We start from the raw sequence: 18268 nt of genomic DNA on the forward strand, positions 1-18268 counted from the left end.
AGCTTTGAAAGGGAGAATAAGACTACACCTGTGCAAATCTCTGCAGCATCTCGCGACTCTGTGATCTCTGCCTTTGGGCCAACATAAGAACACTGTCAAGAGGGAGTTCCCTTACAAGGCATCAGGCCCTCATGGTAGGGGATTGAAAACCTGTGCCAAACAACTGGCAGGAACATTCAAGGACATCTTAAATTCTTCTCTGTGCAGTCAGAGGCTCCCATGTGCTTCAAAAGTGCAACCACCACACGAGCAGCAAGAACAGCAGGGTAATCTGCCTCAATGACTACCGTCCAGTTGCACTCAAATCTACTGTGATGAAGTGCTCTGACAGGTTAGACATGACCAGAATCAACTCCTACCAGGAAGGACCTTGGACCCACTGCAATCTGCCTATCGTCACCATAGACTGACAGCAGATACGATCTCACTGACTTTCCACTCAGCCTTGGATCACTTGGACAATAGCAATACCTACATCAGGCTGCTGTTTATTGATGACAGCTCAGCATTCAATGCAATCATACCCCAAGTTCTAATCAACAAGGTCCAAAACCTGGGTCTCAGTACCTCCCTCTGCAAAGGGATCCTTGACTTCCTCACCAGAAGATCACAGACAGTGCAAATTGGCAATAGCTTCTCTTACTCACTGACAATCAATACTGGCACACCTCTAGGACACATGCTTAGGCCACTGCTTTACTCTTTCTATACTCATGAATATGCGGTTAGACGGAATTCAAATGCCAAGTATAAATTTTGCCGATGACACAACTATTGTTGGCAGAAATGCAGACAATGATGAGGAGGCATACAGCAATGATATAGATCAGATGGTTGATCTATAGCAACAACTTTGCACACAACATCAGTAAGACCAAAGAACTGATTGTGGACTTCAGAAAGGAGAAGTCAAGGGACTACACACCAGTCCTCATTGAGGGATCAGCAGCGGAAGGGGTGAGCAGTTTCAAGTTCCTGGGTCTTAATATCTCTGAAGATCCATCCTGGGCCCAATATATTAATGAAACTACAAAGAAGGCATGACAGCACCAAGATTTCATTTGGAGTTTGAGAAAATTTTGGTATGTCACCAAAGACACTCACACATTTCTACAGATGTACTGTGGAGAGTATTCTAACTGGTTGCATCACCGTCTGGTATGGACAGGCCACTGCACAGGATCAGAAAAAGCAGCAGAAAGTTGTAAACTCAGTCAGCGCCATCACAGGTACCAGCCTTCCCAACATCAAAGACACCTTCAAAAGGTGACACCTCAAGAATGCAGCATCCATCATTAAGGACCTCCATCAGCCAAGATCATGCCCTCTTCTCATGGCTACCATTGAGGTGGTGGGAGAAAAGCCTGAAGCCACACACTCTGTTTCTTTCCCTCTACCATCAAATTTCTGAACGGACAATGAACCCATGAACATAAAATACAAAAGATGCCTGATGGAGGAGCATTGACCAAACCATTGAGCATAAAACCAAACCCAAAATTGCAAAGTAAACAATAAAAAAAAGTTCTATATATATCTACAATTCAATCTTCTGACACAAAAATACGTCTCCATCCAATGTAAAAAGATGTAGGCTTCGTATCTGAATGTTCAAAGCAAACTGTAAATATTGACTAAAGTTGATATGAAAGATTATACAGAGCAGTTCATACCATGATCTATGGGATAGGCTTTCAAACCATCCAGCTCAAAGAGGCGACCTTTAATGGGAACGTAGCTGACAAAATGAAAGGCTTCCATGGTCCGCACAGCACTAATCCCATTCTGCTTCTCTGGAAGGTGCCGTGGTTCAGGTCTAGAGTAAAAAGAGGTAGAAAGAGCAGTCAGAGAGCTTCATGCATTCCTAAAGTAATTATTTAGAAGAAAAACTCAAGTCAAATGAAGGAGAATTATGTTTGTGCTGACACTTCATACATGCAGAAACTACAAGAATGGTTAGGAGTAGGCATGATTGTATATTCAAGACTGCCCCAACATATAGTAAGGAACTTTGTGGTGAGACAACCAACTACAAAAGGGAGACAATAATGAAAAGGAGAAAGAACAAGACAGAAGATTTTCATTCTTTTCATTTCATGCACCTAAAACCAACCAAAAGAAAACAACACTGCTTCTGGTTTCACAAATGGTGCAAGGAGAATTGCGGGGAAAAGGAATGAGTTCCATATTCTATGAAAACAAGCATTAAGTTAGAAATAAATCTTTTGTTTTTAGGGAATTGCAGCATGGAAACCCTTTGGCTCACCATGTTCATGCTGACCATTAACCACACATTTGCACTAATCCACCACTAACCCCATTTCATTCTCTTCACGTTTTCATGATTCAAGATTCTGACATTCAGCTACACACTAGAGACAATTTATGGTGACCAGTTATCCTATCAACTACAAATCTTTTGAAGCAACACACAAAATGCTGGAGAAACACAACAGGTCAGGCTGCACCTATGGAGTGGATTAAACAGTCAATGTTTCGGGCCGAGACCCTTCATCAGGACTGGAAAGGAAGGGAGAAGAAGCCAGAACAAGAAGGGTGGAGGGGGGAAGAGAATGGAGCACAAGCTGGCAGGTAATAGATGAAGCCATGAGACAGGGAAAGGTGGGTTCATAGGGAAGGGGAATGAAGTGCGGCTTCAAATCTTTTGAATGCAGGAGGAAATCGGAGAAACCCACACATTGCAAACTCCACAGAGACAGAACTGGAGGGCATGATCGTGTTTTCAATTCTGAGAGCTTCAAGCTAGAACTCTCTTATGAATGCTTTCCTTTAATGACTGTTTTCTAAATATATACTGCACAACTGATAACCATATCACTCCTTTAATCACAATTCTCAATAAATCTTCAGGGGGAGTTAGCAAGGTGGATTCAGAATTATCTCAATGATAGGAAACAGAGGGTGATGACTGAAGGTTCATTCTCTGTCTGGAAACCTGGGATTAGTGCCCCAGGGGTCAGTGGGGACCTTTGCTATTCAATATATATGTCTTGGAAATGAATGGACATGGCACAATTAACAAGTTTGCTGATGGAACTAAATTAAGTTGACAGTGAAACAAGTAACAATGAATTGCAGAGATCTTGATTAATTAGTGTGATGGTCTGAGGAACAGCAAACGGTTATCAATTGTAAGGTGATGCATTTTGGACATTCAAACCAGGGTAGAACCTGCACAGTGAATGGCAGGGCACTGACAAGTATTGTGGAACAGAGTGGCCTGGAAGTGCAAGTGCACATTTCGTTGTAGGTGGCTGTGCGAGTAGGGCGGTGAAGACGATATTTAGTTTGTTGGCGTTCATCAGTCAGGGCACTGAGTTAGATGTAGGGACATGATGTTCCAGATATAAGACAATGGTGAGGCTGCACTTCTGGTCAAGATGGTGCCTGCATACAAAACTCCTTCAAGCAACATCTTCTGCATAGATCATGAAAGCATATATTTCATTTCTTTTATGTTTTTTGTATTTGTTTTTCATTTTGGATGTGATTCTGGAACTGCTGGAGCCTGTGACTTGCTGTTTGGAGATTGTTTGGGTGTTCTAGCGCTCTGCAGTCTTCATGAGGATCCCGGGAGACAGAAGCAGCGTACATGGGCAAGCTGTGGGACAGGGCTGATGTTCGACTCCATTTCGGTGATTATTCGCCGATTAAAGTGACAGGGGAGATTGAAACATCAAAGGCAAATGAGAAAGTCTGGAAATCATGTGGGTGCCTCAGCACTCTGAAGTCTCCCGAGAGGATTTTGGGAGACAGAGGCAGCGAGCAGGAACTTCATGGCAAGGAATCTGCGGAACAGGGCAAGAGACGTTGTTTGACTCTATTTTGTGCCGAGGAAGATTGAAGTATCAAGGTGAGTGCAGAGGGTGGGCATCGGCTGCCTGTCTTTTGCTTGCAGGGAGAGAAAGGCCTGCTGCTGTGTCCACAGAGGGTTAACCAGGTTTTCTGCATTTTGGATGTGGACTTGTGGCTACAGACTATTCTTTCAGTCTTATAGTTTTTTTATATTCTCTGCTTTTTGCCCAATCTTTCTTGTTCTTTTGTGTGGGGAGGGGAATTTGGGGATTGATGTGCCTGTTCTTTTTGTTCAGTTTTTTTGTGTGGGAGGAGCGATTTGGGGGGTTAATATGCCTGTTCTATTTTTGTTTGTTTTTAACAAGGAGGGGGATTTGAGGGGGGGGGGGTTGATGATCTTGCTGCCTTTCTTTTCTTTCTTGGTTTCATGGCTACCCAGAGAAGAATTTCAAGTTGTATACTTTGATAATAAATGAACCTTCAAAGCTTTAATAGTTTTGCACACCCTGTTAGAGAAAAGATACTTTCAAGCTGGAGAGGGGGCTGCAGAGATTTAGATCATAATACTACAAGACATGGCAATAGAATTAGACCACTTGGCCTATTGAGTCTATTCCACCATTCCATCATGGCTGATTTATTATCCCTCTCAACCTATTTCTCTTGCCTTCTCCCCATAACACTTCATGCCTTGAGTAATCAACAACTTATCACTTTAAATATACTTAATGACTTACCTTCCACATCCGTCCATGGCAATGAATTCCACAGATCCACCAACCTCTGGTCCTAGACTCACTCATAACTCTCGTCATCCATTCTGTGTTGGCCTTTCAATATTCGGTAAGTTTTAATGAGATTTCCCCCCTCATTCTTCTAAACTCCAGAGAGTACAGGCCCAGAGTCTTCAATCGCTACTTATAAGATAACCCTTGCAGTTCTGGAATCATTCTTGTGAACCTCCTCTGGACCCTTTCCAATGCCAGCACATCTTTTCTTCAAGAAGGGGGCCAAAACGGCTCACAATTTTCCAACCCTTATCTGACTAATGCCTTACAAAGCCTCAGTATCAAATCCTTGATTTTATATTCTAGACCTCCTGAAATGACTGTTAACATAGCACTTGCCTTACTCACACCCAAACTCCAACCACAAGTTAAGCTTTACGGAATCCTGAACAAGGACTCCCAAATCCCAACACCTCTAATTTTTGAATTTCGTGTAGTCTGCACCAGGGGTTCCCAATCTGGGGTCCACATTCATCTTGCTTAATGGTAAACATGCACTGCAGATGCTGGGGTCAAAGCAACACACACAACATGCTGGAGGAACTCAACAGGTCGAGCAGATTCTGTGGAATTGAGCAGTCAACGTTTCGAGCTGAGATCCTTCGTCAGGACTCATTGCTTAATGGTATTGGTCCATGACGTAAAAAGGGTTGGAAATCCCTAATCTACACCTTTATTCCGTCTGCCACTTCCTTGCTCATTCTCCCAATCTGTTCAAGTCCTTCTACAGACTCTCTGCTTCCTGAACACTACCTGCCCCTCTAAGTGTCTTTGTATTGTCAGCAAACTTGGCCACAAAGCCATTAATTCTGTCATCCAAATTGTTGACAAAGTGCAAAGTAGCAATCTCAATGCTGGTCCCTGCAGGACACTGCTAGTTACTGGCAACCAACCAGAGTAGGCCCCATTTATTCCAACTCTCTGCCTCCTGTCTGTAAGCCAATCTTCTATCCATGCCAGTATCTTTCTTGTAACGTGGGCTCTTAAACTTTTAAGCAGCCTCATGTGTGGCTGCTTAGTCAAAGGCCTTCTGAAAATCCAAGTACACCACATCTACCAATTCCCCTTTGTCTATCCTGTTTGCTATTTCCGCAAAGAATTTCAACAAATTTCTCAGGCAAGATTTCCCTTAAGGGAAACCATGCTGACTTTAGCCTATTCTATTAAGTGCCTTCCAAGTACCCTGAAACTATATCCTGAATAATCGACTCCAACATCTTCCCAACCACTGAGGTCAGGCTAACTGGTTTATAATTTCCTCCCTTCCTTCTTGAAGAGTGGAGTAACGTTTGCAATGCTGTTCTTCCACCTTCTCTCATGCCTCTATAATTCCCTTTACACCATTACAATACCGATACATCTGACATTAGCTTTTCTCTCAAACTGCAGTCAGTGAATTCTATCTTATGATCACTGTCTCCCAAGAGTTCCTTAAAGATCCCTAATTAAGACTGTTTCATTACACAACTCCTAATCCAGAATTTCCTTACCCCTAGTGGGCTCAACCACAAGCTGCTCTAAAAAGCCATTTCATAGGCACTCTACAAATTCCCTCTCGAGATCCAGCACCAACCTAATTTTCCCAAAATATCTACATATTGAAACTCCCCATCACTACCGTAACATTGTCCTTATTACATGCCTTCTCTAGTTCCCATCGAAAGTTATATCCGACATCCTGGATACTGTTTGAGGGCCTGGATATAACTCTGATCAGGGTCTTTTTACCCTTGCAGTTTCTTAACTCTGCTCACAAGGATTCTACATTTTCCAATCTTCTGTCTAAAGTTTTGATTTAATTTTTTACCAATAGAGGTACCTCACGCTCTCTGCCCACCTGCATGCCCTTTTGATACAAGGTGAGTCCATGAGCGTTAAGCTCCCAGTTATAATTTCTTTCAGCCACAATTCAGTGATGCCCACAATGTCATATATGGCAATCTGCATCAGTGCTACAATATCATCTACCTTGTTCCACATACTTCATGCATTCAAATATAACACCTTCAGTCCTGTATTCATCACCCTTTTTGATTTTGCCCTCATCTTACACTCAAGCTCATCCCACTGACCGCAATTCTGCTATATCACCTGCCTGTCCTTCCTCAGTCTCACTACACATAGCATCATAAGATCATAAGATAAAAGAGCAGATATGCCATTCAATCATGGATTGATGCAATTCTTCCAGTCATCCCCACTCCCCTGCCTACTCCCCATACTTTTTGATGCCCTGGCTAATCAAGAACCTATCTATCTCTGCCTTAAATACAGCCAATGACTTGGCCTCCACAGCCACTCATGGCAACAAATTACATAGATTTACCACCCTCAGACTAAAGAAATTTCTCTACATCTCTGTTCTAAACGGACACCCTTCAATCCTGAAGTCGTGCCCTCTTGTCCTAGACTCCCCTACCATGGGAAATAACATTGCCCTATCTAATCTGTTCAGGCCTCTTAACATTTGGAATGTTTCTATGAGATCCCCCTCATTCTCCTGAACTCCAGGGAATACAGCCCAAGAGCTGCCAGACATGCCTCATACGGTAACCCGTTCATTCCTGGAATCATTCTCGTGAATCTTCTTTGAACCCTCTCCAATGTCAGTATATCCATTCTAAAATAAGGAGCCCCAAACTGCACTCAATACTCCAACTGGGGTCTCACGGGTGCCTTATAGAGCCTAAACATCACATCCCTGCTCTTATATTCTATACCTCAAGCATTAACTTTTATATCAACTGAAGACACTCAGCCCTATCATTCCAGTTCCCACCCCCCCCCCCCCCCCCCCCCGGCCAACTTGGTTTAAACCCTTCCCAACAGCTCTAGCAAACCAGTCCTAGAGAACTTATGAGGATGCTGGCTGGACTACAAGATTTGAGTTATGGGGAGAGGTTGGCCACACTGGATCTTTATTCCTTGGGGAGCAAGACAATGAAGGGTGATCTCATAGAAATTTATAAAATTATGAGGAGTATGGATCAGGTGAAAGGTTACAGTTTCTTCCTCAGGTTGGGGAGGTCACAGATACAAGATAAAAGGGGAGAAGTTTAAAAGAGACTTGAGAGGTAACTGAGGTCAGTAAGATACAGGTGGCCCCCATTTTTGAACGTTCGCTTTACAACAGCTTGCTGTTACGAAAGATCTACATTAGTACCTGTTTTCGCTAACCAAAGAGGATTTTTGCTTTTATGAAAAAAAGACGCTCACTTTATACGTGTTTAACCCATGAAAGACTACCATGACTGTGAAGCTTTGTGCAGGCAGTTGTGTGTACATGCGTGTACTTGCCTATTTTTTTCCTCCAAATTGATTTTGGCTTGCTGTCTTCTCAATTTTATAAGTGAAACTACACCGTACATACAATATTTCTACTTTATATAGGCTGTATATTTATCACATCATTCCAGCTTTTACTACATGTTCGTGTTATTTTAGGTTTTGTGTGTTATTTGTGTAAATGGGGTTTCTTCTTTTTTCTTTTTTACTGTTGGGAAAGGGCTTCTTTGTTTTGTTAAAAGCAGGAATGTTTCTTTGTTGCCAGAGAGTGCAGGAAGCTTGTTTGGGTTAAAATTTACTGCTAACGAGAATTGTATTCCTTTGTAAACCAAATGGGGATTAATGTTCTTTCTTCTGAGTCTGTAAGCTTTTGTTGACGGGCTTTTGGGCAGATCGGCGCGAGGGGGTTGAGAGAGAGGACACAATGCTGTAAGCTGGGCGAGGAACGGACCCCAAGCGGGGGTCCAAGGCCAGGAGGTACTCTGAGGAGGGGGGATGAAACTAGATGTGCTTGGTTGACCACTCGGAGGGTCCTGAGCTGCGAGTCGAGGAGTTCGGAGGGGATCGAATGGTGGCCAGAAGACTTCAGTAATTGAGCTCCAACGGTTGTGCACGAAGTGGTTTGGACTTTGATAAGTTTGGCGCCTTTTCTTTATTTTTTCTCTTCATATATACTGTATCGTTATTAATCACTTAGTTATAGTAACCTTTATAAATTGTACTCATTTAATCGCTTCTGGTGTACTGTCTGTTTATTGTGTGAGGCGGGGACATCACACAGCATCCACACCAGTTGATTACCCAGGTTGGCGGGGCCGAAGGCTGCTCCCCCTAGATGAGAACGAGCTGAGCGAGCCTGAGGTGACCCAGGGGGTTACATTGTGAGGTGCTCTTCCAGGGTTGATTTCTGTGGAAGCTGTGTGATCACCCTCTTTAAATTGTGTCTGCAGCGAAGAGCTGGTGTGCCTTTGTGGGTGTGCGATTGCTGGTTATCACTGCGTGTGTGTTGGGTGGGGTGGCTGCTGTTGGTAGCCTTGAGGTCGTTGTTCGAGTTCCGACGAATGCTGATGAAATGGTGGTGGGACCATGGGCTGTCCGTACTGCTTGGAGAGTGAGGAGTGACAGGTTGGGATGTTTCAGCAGTGGTGAGCTCCGCCTGGTTGCTGGAATAATGTCCAGCCCTAAAGGGGCGGAAGCGTGGGCGGAGCGGACCCCTCAGTTGTTGGGTGAGTGGCAGTGCTTGGCTGAGGAAAAGCGACAGGGACGGGTTGAAAGTTTGAGTAGGCGGGCTGGTGACTTTGTTAGAACTGTCGGGCGCAATTACCTCGAAGTGACAGCTGCCAGTTCTGGGAAAGTGTGGGAAAATGCGTGTGGTTTGACTGGAAGTCAAATGCCCCAGCTGGGGGGCTTATCATATCCGTGGCAGGAGATTGGTGGAAAGTTTTTAGGGTATCCCTTTTGCCTGGGGGGGCAGGTAAATTGCTTGTGGTGCCAAGGGGATCTGTCAAGGGGATCATTTGTTCCGTTGATCCGAGAGGTGTCGGGAAACTTAGAGGAGGCCCAGTGGGGGAACGGCTTGGGGTCTCTGGGGGAGCATGTTCCCAGCAATGTACCAAGGAACTCCCGAAAGGAACAGACTCTATTCCTGAAGGCTTAGTGGGGCCACGCGCACAGGTGTTGTTATGGATGGATGGAAGTCAAGTTAAAGCCATCCTCGGCACCGGGGTGTCAGTTAAGTTGCTGTACAGTTTGTTTTATAACCGTTATTGGAAGCATTTACCCTTGACGACATTGAGGGCACTGGAGATCTGGGGTACCAGTGCCGTTGATTATCCAGACGATGGTTGTTGGTCAGTGAAAGTGGAGTTCTTGGAGGCAAAAGTGGAGGTGACTGAGGTTCATGAATCGTTAATGCTGATGTGTCCGGACACTGTTGAGACGGGCAGCGTTTCTGTTCTAGAGAGAACCAATATCCTGCTGGTGCGCTTAGGGGCCTGCCCGGAGGAGGTGGGTGAGCGCTGTTTGGAGGCATTGTCGATGCACCCAGAGTTTCGAGCTGCTTGTGCGGACGTGTAGCAGCATTGGGCCGATACTGAATTCAAACAAGAGCCGGTGGTGGTACGGCCTAGGGGAAGTATCTGAGGATGAGACCCTCTTAGTGGACGCTGCGAAATACCACGAGGGAGGGGAGTTGACTGCTGAAGACACCTCGGAGAGAGAGAGGTTGCGGCGACTGGCCCCTACAGCCGTGGAAGACGTAGGCAGCGTGTGTGTAGATTATAGTGCATTGAAGAGGCGCACTGTCAGTGACCAGAATATGGCCCTGAGGGCCGAAGAGGCGATGGCCTATCTGAGTGGTGCGATGTGGTTTAAGGTGCTGGATCTGAGGAGTGGATGTTGCCAGATCCCAATGAGTGGGGCAGACAAGGAGAAGATGGCCGTTATAAATTCCCTAGGAGTCTTTGGGTCCAAAAAGATGCCACAGGGCATATCTGGAGCCCTTGCAACCTTCCTGCGGGGCAGGTGGAAGACCATAGGGGATGTGGAGGCGTTTGGAGTTTTGGTGTATGTGGATGATCTCTTGGTATTTGGATTTGCCTCAGGAGAATATGAAGTGAGGTCGTTGCAGGAGCAGCTGAGAACTACAGAGTTAAAGTGTTTTCTGGACACGTGCCAGGGCTGGCGAAGGTCGCAGCTTGTGAGTGACTGTCTCTACGGAACCAAGTTTGAAATGAAGACGGAGAGACTGGAGAAAGTGATCTGGAACCATTCGGAAGACTTACAAGTTGGAGAGAATGAAGAAAGTTGTCTGACTGGGGGCAACAGCAAACTGAGAACCTGGAGAGGGGAGTTTGCGGAGGTGAAGAAATTACAGACAAATCTCAGAAGAGAGAAGCGGAAGCTTGAAGGGAACCTGAAGATGACCATCGACAGTTCAAATGAAGTGCAAAACCTGGAAGTTGATCTGGAAGAAGTCATGAGGAAGAAAAAGCTGGAGAGAAGTGCAGTGAATACTAAACAGGAGGCTGAAGAGACTGCAGGAGCAGTGCAGGCCACGTGTTTCCATTTGGAGAAGATCAAACAGCAGCTACCGATCGCAGAAATGAGGAAGAATACAGATTAGATGGATAATGTGCTGGATGTGTGATACATGCTGCCTTTTGCTGACTTTCCCTCGATTGAGTCAGGTGTAGCGGGGAGGGTTAGCTGTGTGCAGTGTGGGGCATGAGTGAGAGGTTGAGAGAGGAGTTGGTAGTGGGCCCAAGGTATCCCCAGTTGTGTCCGAGCCTGAAGGGTTTAGGTGAGGGGGTACGGAGGTCTCAGAAGGGTTAGGGAACTCCCAGATAGTTGGCCTAAGTAGCGCCTGAGGAACAGGGCGTGAGGTTTACTGTGTGGGGAGGAGATGTCACTGTTTGTGCTTGGGTTACGGTGTGTTGGCAGGAAAGGTGGTGAGTTATTTAATAGGACATGACTTTTATTTGGTGGGGGGAGAGTGTAAAGGGGGTTTCTTCTTTTTTCTTTGTTACTGTTGGGAAAGGGCTTCTTTGTTTTGTTAAAAGCAGGAATGTTTCTTTGTTGTGAGGGAGTGCTATATAACCATATAACAATCACAGCACGGAAACAGGCCATCTTGGCCCTCCTAGTCCGTGCCGAACCCTTAATCTCACCTAGTCCCACCTACCCGCACTCAGCCCATAACCCTCCACTCCTTTCCTGTCCATATACCTATCCAATTTTACCTTAAATGACACAACTGAACTGGCCTCTACTACTTCTACAGGAAGCTCATTCCACACAGCTATCACTCGTGTTTCCCTTAAACTTCTGCCCCCTAACTCTCAAATCATGTCCTCTAGTTTGAATCTCCCCTACTCTCAATGGAAACAGCCTGTTCACGTCAACTCTATCTATCCCTCTCAAAATTTTAAATACCTCGATCAAATCCCCCCTCAACCTTCTACGCTCCAATGAATAGAGACCTAACTTGTTCAACCTTTCTCTGTAACTTAATTGCTGAAACCCAGGTAACATCCTAGTAAATCGTCTCTGCACTCTCTAATTTATTGATATCTTTCCTATAATTCGGTGACCAGAACTGCACACAATATTCCAAATTTGGCCTTACTAATGCCTTGTACAACTTTAGCATTACATCCCAACTTCTGTACTCAATGCTTTGATTTATAAAGGCCAGCGTTCCAAAAGCCCTCTTCACCACCCTATCTACATGAGACTCCACTTTCAGGGAACTATGCACAGTTATTCCTAGATCTCTCTGTTCCTCTGCATTCCTCAATGCCCTACTATTTACTCTGTATGTTCTATTTGGATTATTCCTGCCAAAATGTAGAACCTCACACTTCTCAGCATTAAACTCCATCTGCCAACGTTCAGCCCATTCTTCTAACCGGCATAAATCTCCCTGCAAGCTTTGAAAATCCACCTCATTATCCAATGAGTGCTGGAAGCTTGTTTGGGTTAAAATTTACTGATAACAAGAATGGTATTCCTTTGTAAACCAAATGGGGATTAATGTTCTTTCTTCTGAGTCTGTAAGCTTTTGTTGACGGGCTTTTGGGCAGATCGGCGCGAGGGGGTTGAGAGAGAGGACGCAATGCTGTAAGCTGGGCGAGGAACGGACCCCAAGCAGGGGTCCAAGGCCAGGAGGTACTCCGCGGAGGGGGGATGAAACTAGATGTGCTTGGCTGACCACTCGGAAGGTCCTGAGCTGCGAGTCGAGGTGTTCGGAGGGGATCGAATGGTGGCCAGAAGACTTCAGTAATTGAGCTCCAACAGTTGTGCACGAAGTGGTTTGGACTTTGATAAGTTAGGCGCCTTTTCTTTATTTTTTCTCTTCATATATACTGTATCGTTATTAATCACTTAGTTATAGTAACCTTTATAAATTGTACTCCTTTAATCGCTTATGGTGTACTGTCTGTTTTTGGGCACGGCGGGGACGTCACACAGCATCCACACCAGCTGATTACCCAGGTTGGCGGGGCCGAAGACTGCTCCCCCTAGACGAGAACGAGCTGAGCGAGCCTGAGGTGACCCAGGGGGTTACATTTGATTTGATTTGGTAGATTATTTTTTGGGTCTGGAAACGCTCAAAAATTTTCCCATATAAATTAATGGTAATTGCTTCTTCGCTTTACGACATTTCGGCTTATAAACGGTTTCATAGGAACGCCCCACCTTCGGATAGCGGGGGAAACCTGTACTTGGAATGAGCTGCCAGAGGAAATGGTCCAAGTAGGTACAATTGTAACATTTAAGATGGATTTGTGATGGAGGGAAAAGGCTTGGAAAGTTATGCACAGAATATAGGCAACTCGGACTAGCAGAAATGATGCTGTGGTCAGCATGGGCCAGTTGTGTTGAAGGGCCTGTTTCTGTGTTTATTATTCTATGAATCTAATTTTTGAATTCACTCCCTAAAAATCCAAAATCTTCCACAGGCACAGGCTTATAGAATAATGAAAGAATTTTTAAGATGAGTAAAACAGTCACTTATGTGGAAACACTGTATATTTACAATCTTACATTACCACTCAAAGGTAAAGTGTTTCAATTAATCAAAATATAACTGCTGTTTAATTTTTCTTTAAAAATGTACATGGCAATATTATATTCAACTTGCATGACAAAGTGAATTGTTACACCCACTTGATCACTAGTGAACTGTGAATGTGGATAAATCTGCACATAAAGGTGGGTGATCTGCCTGTATGAGAAGTCACATTTAGATGCAAGATAGTATTAAAAAATAAGACAGAACCCTCAAAGAAACTTTAACCAGCTGTTCACATTCATGTTGATAATCCACTTTGCCATCAGAAATGCTGGTGCAAATGAAACCAAACAGTAGCATTTGAACAATACACACGAAGTACTGGAGGAACTCAGCAGGTCAGATAGCATCTATAGAGAGGAAAACACAGTCGACGACTTGGGCCTAGACCCTTCATCAGGACTGGAAAGGAATACGGCAGAAGCCAGAGTAGGAAGGTGGGGGAGTGGAAGTACAGCTGGCAGGTGACAGGTAAAACCAGATGGGTGGGGAACGGGCATGAAGTAAGAAGCTGGGAGGAGATACAGTAGGTGGAAGAGATAAAGGGCTGAAGGAGGAATCTGATAGTACCACTTGGCGCTTGGCATAGCATTTTAGATGCCACATACATAAAATTTGTATGATGCACAAGCAATTTTTCAGAGCTTCCTCCCCTTCTCAAAGTTCAGATTTTTCTTAGATATCACTGCCATACAAGCATGGTCTCTTCCAGAAGATCTGATAACTCAGCAAGGATCAGAGGCAAACTGAAACCTTCTGTAAGGCAGTGAGTTATACACTGCAGCTTTAGTTAGACACATTCCATTGAACACCATCAGTTTCAATCACTGAATCTTGCAGATTATCCATTCACTCTGTGCAGGAAAAATGACTTGTATGTTTAGAAATTAATGTGATTACATTCACAGGAATATTTTTACTCAAGTTTACAAAATTCATGAAGTGGCTATTTTCCCAACACAGCAGGTTCTGCACCGATGCACATCATTCCTTCAGTACTTTCGTTTAGACAGAAAACAAAGTGAACAATACATTTATAGGCAGCTACAGCTATGTATTCAGACTCCTTTTGGTTTTAAAGGGTCAGACTTAGGCTCGGTTATACATTAAATTGGGACTAAGTAGAAAACACTCATGAACAATACCATAGGATATAATTTCTAAGCAGTATTGTCTGACACTTCATAAAAGACTGGAAAACAATTTGCACTCTTACCTGGCATGGCTGTTGTGTGCCTTTGCTAGTTCTGGAGCATTACCGATTGCATAGCCTTTACTCTGTGGAGCCAAGATGAACAGCTCTAGTCACTTGTGGGTCGACAGTGAACGGTAACAGATGGTTTATGGATAAGTTCAATACCATCTTACCCCATTTTATTCAGGCATTATACAAGTTCTAAAATAAATGTGTCAGCTTTTTGGCTTCCTCCCACCTGCATTTTTTTGCAGAAGTAATGCTTCCTCTAGGTAAAGCGCCCATGGGTATTCACTCAAGTAGCTGTTCTGTATGTGCAAGCATACAGAATAGCAATTGGCAAACTGTAGCGATGTGCTGCACACAGCGCTGAAATAACGACACGCAGTCGGTAAGTCATTCGGAGACTAGTTTATTCAAACTTCACGGCGCTGGCATTTAAATCACTAGCGCCCGCCCTCTCTGGGCGGAAGTGACATCAGAGGTGCATGACCAAAGTCTCCCCCCGCACACTAGCTATTTGTGAGCTGGTTTGCCTGCGCAGAAAGTGGGTCGCCACATAACCACCCGCACCCCCCCCCCCCAGAACCGGCGATACACTCCCCAATGTCCACAGTCTGGATCAGCCTCTGTTTCGGAGGTCTACCTCTGCGCCATGGTGCCTGAACCTCGACCGGCTGCACCAAGTTTACATGGGCTGGTTTGAGTCGGTCCACCATGAAAAGCTCCTCTCTCCCCCCAATGTCTGGAACGTACGTGGACCTGTTGTTGTTGATCACCTTGAATGGCTCCTCGTACGGCCGCTGTAGCGGTGCCCGCTCCTTTGTACAAACACAAACTTACAGTTCTGCAGGTCTTTGGGTACATGGGTTGGGGTCCATCCGTGCTGTGAAGTTGGTACGGGGGCCAGGTTGCCGAGCCTTTCGCGTAGCCTGTCCAGGACTGCTGCGGGTTCTTCCTCTTGCCCCCTTGGGGCTGGTATGAACTCTCCCGGGATGGCCAGGTGCTGTACACCAACTCGGCCGACAAGGCGTGCAGATCCTCTGGGCACTGTACGAATTCCAAGAAGGACCCAGGGAAGCTCATTCACCCAGTTAGGTCCTCTCAGGCAGGCCATGAGAGCCGACTTCAAGTGATGGTCGACTGTGGGTGGTAGGCAGTTGTGTGGTGCAGCTGTGTTCCCAACAGGCTGGAGGTGAATTGGGCACCTCTGTCGGAGGTAATGTGGGCCGGTACCCCGAAGTGTGCTACCCAGGTTGCAGTCAGTGCTCGGGCACAGGAATCGGCAGATGTGTCGGTGAGCGGGACCGCCTCTGGTCACCTCGTGAACAGGTCTACCATCATTAGGAGGTACCGCGCTCCTCGGGACACTAGTAGGGGACCACGATATCCACATGAATGTGGTTGAACCTCTGGTGGGTGGGGTCGAACTGTTGCAGTGGGGCTTTAGTGTGCTGCTGCACCTTGGCTGTTTGGCACTGCGCGCACGTTCTGGCCCATTCACTGACCTGCTTGCGAAGTCGGTGCCACGCGAACTTGATGGAGACCAGCCGGACAGTAGTCCTGGTAGATTGGTGCGCCAAACCGTGTATGGAGTTGAAAACTCGTCACCTCCAGGCTGCCGGGACGATGGGGCGAGGTTGGCTGGAAGCTACGTAGCACAGGAGGGTGCTATCACCTGGGCCTACGAGAAAGTCCTGCAACTGCAAACCCGAGACTGCGGTCCTGTAGCTGGGCATCTCATTGTCTGCCTGCTGCGCCTTCGCCAGTGCTGCATAGTCCACCCCCAGGGACAGAGCCTGGACAGCTGGTCTGGAGAGAGCGTCCGCCATGACGTTGTCCTTTCCCAAGACATGCTGGATGTCTGTCGTGTACTCGGAAATGTAGGACAGATGTCGCTGCTGGCGAGCCGACCAGGGATCGGACACCTTCGTGAACGCGAAGGTCAACGGTTTGTGGTCCGTGAACTTCTAAGAAGTACCTGAAATGCCGGATTGCCAGATATAGTGCCAACAGCTCCCGGTCAAAAGCACTGTACTTGAGATCGGTTGGTCATAGGTGCTTGCTGAAGAACGCCAGGGGTTGCCAGCGCCCCTCGATGAGCTGCTCCAGCACCCCACCGACTGCTGTGTCGGATGCGTCCACCATGAGGGCGATCGGAACATCCATTCTGGGGTGCACCAGTATCGCGGCATCTGCCAAGGCTTCCTTGGCTCTAACGAAAGCGGCCGTGGCCTCCTCGTCCCAAGTAATGGCCTTGCCTTTACCTGACATCAGGGTGTACAAAGGGCACATGATACGGGCTGCTGAGGGGAGGAAACGGTGGTAGAAGTTCACCATACCAACAAACTCCTGCAGGCCTTTGACCATGTTGGGCTGGGCAAAGTGGCGGATCGCGTCTACCTTGGCGGGCAGAGGTGTTGCCCCGTCTTTGGTAACACTGTGGCCCAGGAAGTCGATGGCATCGAAACCGAACTGGCATTTGGCCGGGTTGATCATGAGGCCAGTATCACTCAGGCGGGAGTACAGCTGGCGGAGGTGGGACAGATGCTCCTGACGACAACTTGACGACAATAAGGATGTCGTTCAAATAGATGAACTCAAAGTCCAGGTCGCGTCCCACCATGTCCATTAGCTGCTGGAACATCTGCGCAGCATTCTTCAGGCCGAACGACATTCGGAGGAATTTGAACAGGCCGAATGGGGTGATGAGTGCTGTTTTGGGGATGTCTTCAGGGTGCACTGGGATTTGATGGTATGCCCGGACGAGGTCTACTTTGGAAAAGATTCTTGCTCCGTGCAAGGTTTGCTGCAAAGCCCTGTATGTGCAGCACGGGGTAGCGGTCTGGAGTGGTAGCCTCGTTCAGTCTGCGGTAGTTGCTGCATGGTCTCCAACCCCCGGCTGCTTTGGGCACCACGTGCAGGGGGGAGGCCCATGGACTGTCAGACCACCGTACGATCCCCAGTTCCTCCATCCTCTTGAACTCCTCCTTCACCAGGCGGAGCTTTGCCGGGGGGAGCCTTCGTGTGTGGGCGTGGAGGGGTGGTCCCTGGGTCAGAATGTGGTGCTGTACCCCGTGTCTGGGCATGGCTGCCGTGAACTGCGGTGCCAGAATCGATGGAAAGTCCACCAGGATTCTGGTGAATTCGTTGTCCGACGGCGTGATGGAGTCCAGGTGTGGGGCCGGCAACTTGGCTTCACCCAGGGAGAACGTCTAGAAAGTCTCAACATGTACCAGTCTTTTCCCTTGAAAGTCCACCAGCAGGCTGTAAGTTCGCAAGAAGTCCACCCCCAGGAGTGGTTGGGCCACCGAGGCCAGTGTGAAGTCCCACGTGAACTGGCTGGTGCTGAACTGCAGCTGCACTGTGCAGGTGCTGTAGCTCCGTATTGTGCTGCCGTTTGCGGCCCTCAGGGTGGGTCCTGGCTTCCTGTTGCGGGTGTCGTACCCCGTCGGGGGCAAGACGCTGTTTTCCACTCCGGTGTCGACCAATAAGCGGTGTCCCGACTGTTTGTCCCAGACGTACAAGAGGCTGTCTTGGTGGCCAGCCGCCATAGTCATTAGCAGCAGCTGGCCCTGGCCCTTCCAGGGCGGGCAACAACAGCAGGCT

General features: G+C 46.7%; 1 protein-coding gene across 5 annotated transcripts in view; it reads right to left on the reverse strand.

The window, feature by feature from the left end:
• Positions 1 to 18268, reverse strand: part of bap1 (BRCA1 associated protein-1 (ubiquitin carboxy-terminal hydrolase)) — a 99121-nt gene that overhangs the window by 46115 nt on the left and 34738 nt on the right. For all 5 annotated transcript variants that reach the window (XM_059944435.1, XM_059944433.1, XM_059944434.1 and 2 more), the window contains exons 6-7: positions 14681 to 14742; positions 1674 to 1816 (exon numbers count right to left, since the gene is read on the reverse strand). In XM_059944435.1, the coding sequence (XP_059800418.1) occupies positions 1674 to 1816; positions 14681 to 14742 (205 nt within the window). The remainder of the gene's footprint in view (positions 1 to 1673; positions 1817 to 14680; positions 14743 to 18268) is intronic.

The sequence above is a fragment of the Hypanus sabinus genome, chromosome 19 (assembly GCF_030144855.1).
Source record: "Hypanus sabinus isolate sHypSab1 chromosome 19, sHypSab1.hap1, whole genome shotgun sequence".
Classification (NCBI taxonomy): Eukaryota; Metazoa; Chordata; class Chondrichthyes; order Myliobatiformes; family Dasyatidae; genus Hypanus; species Hypanus sabinus.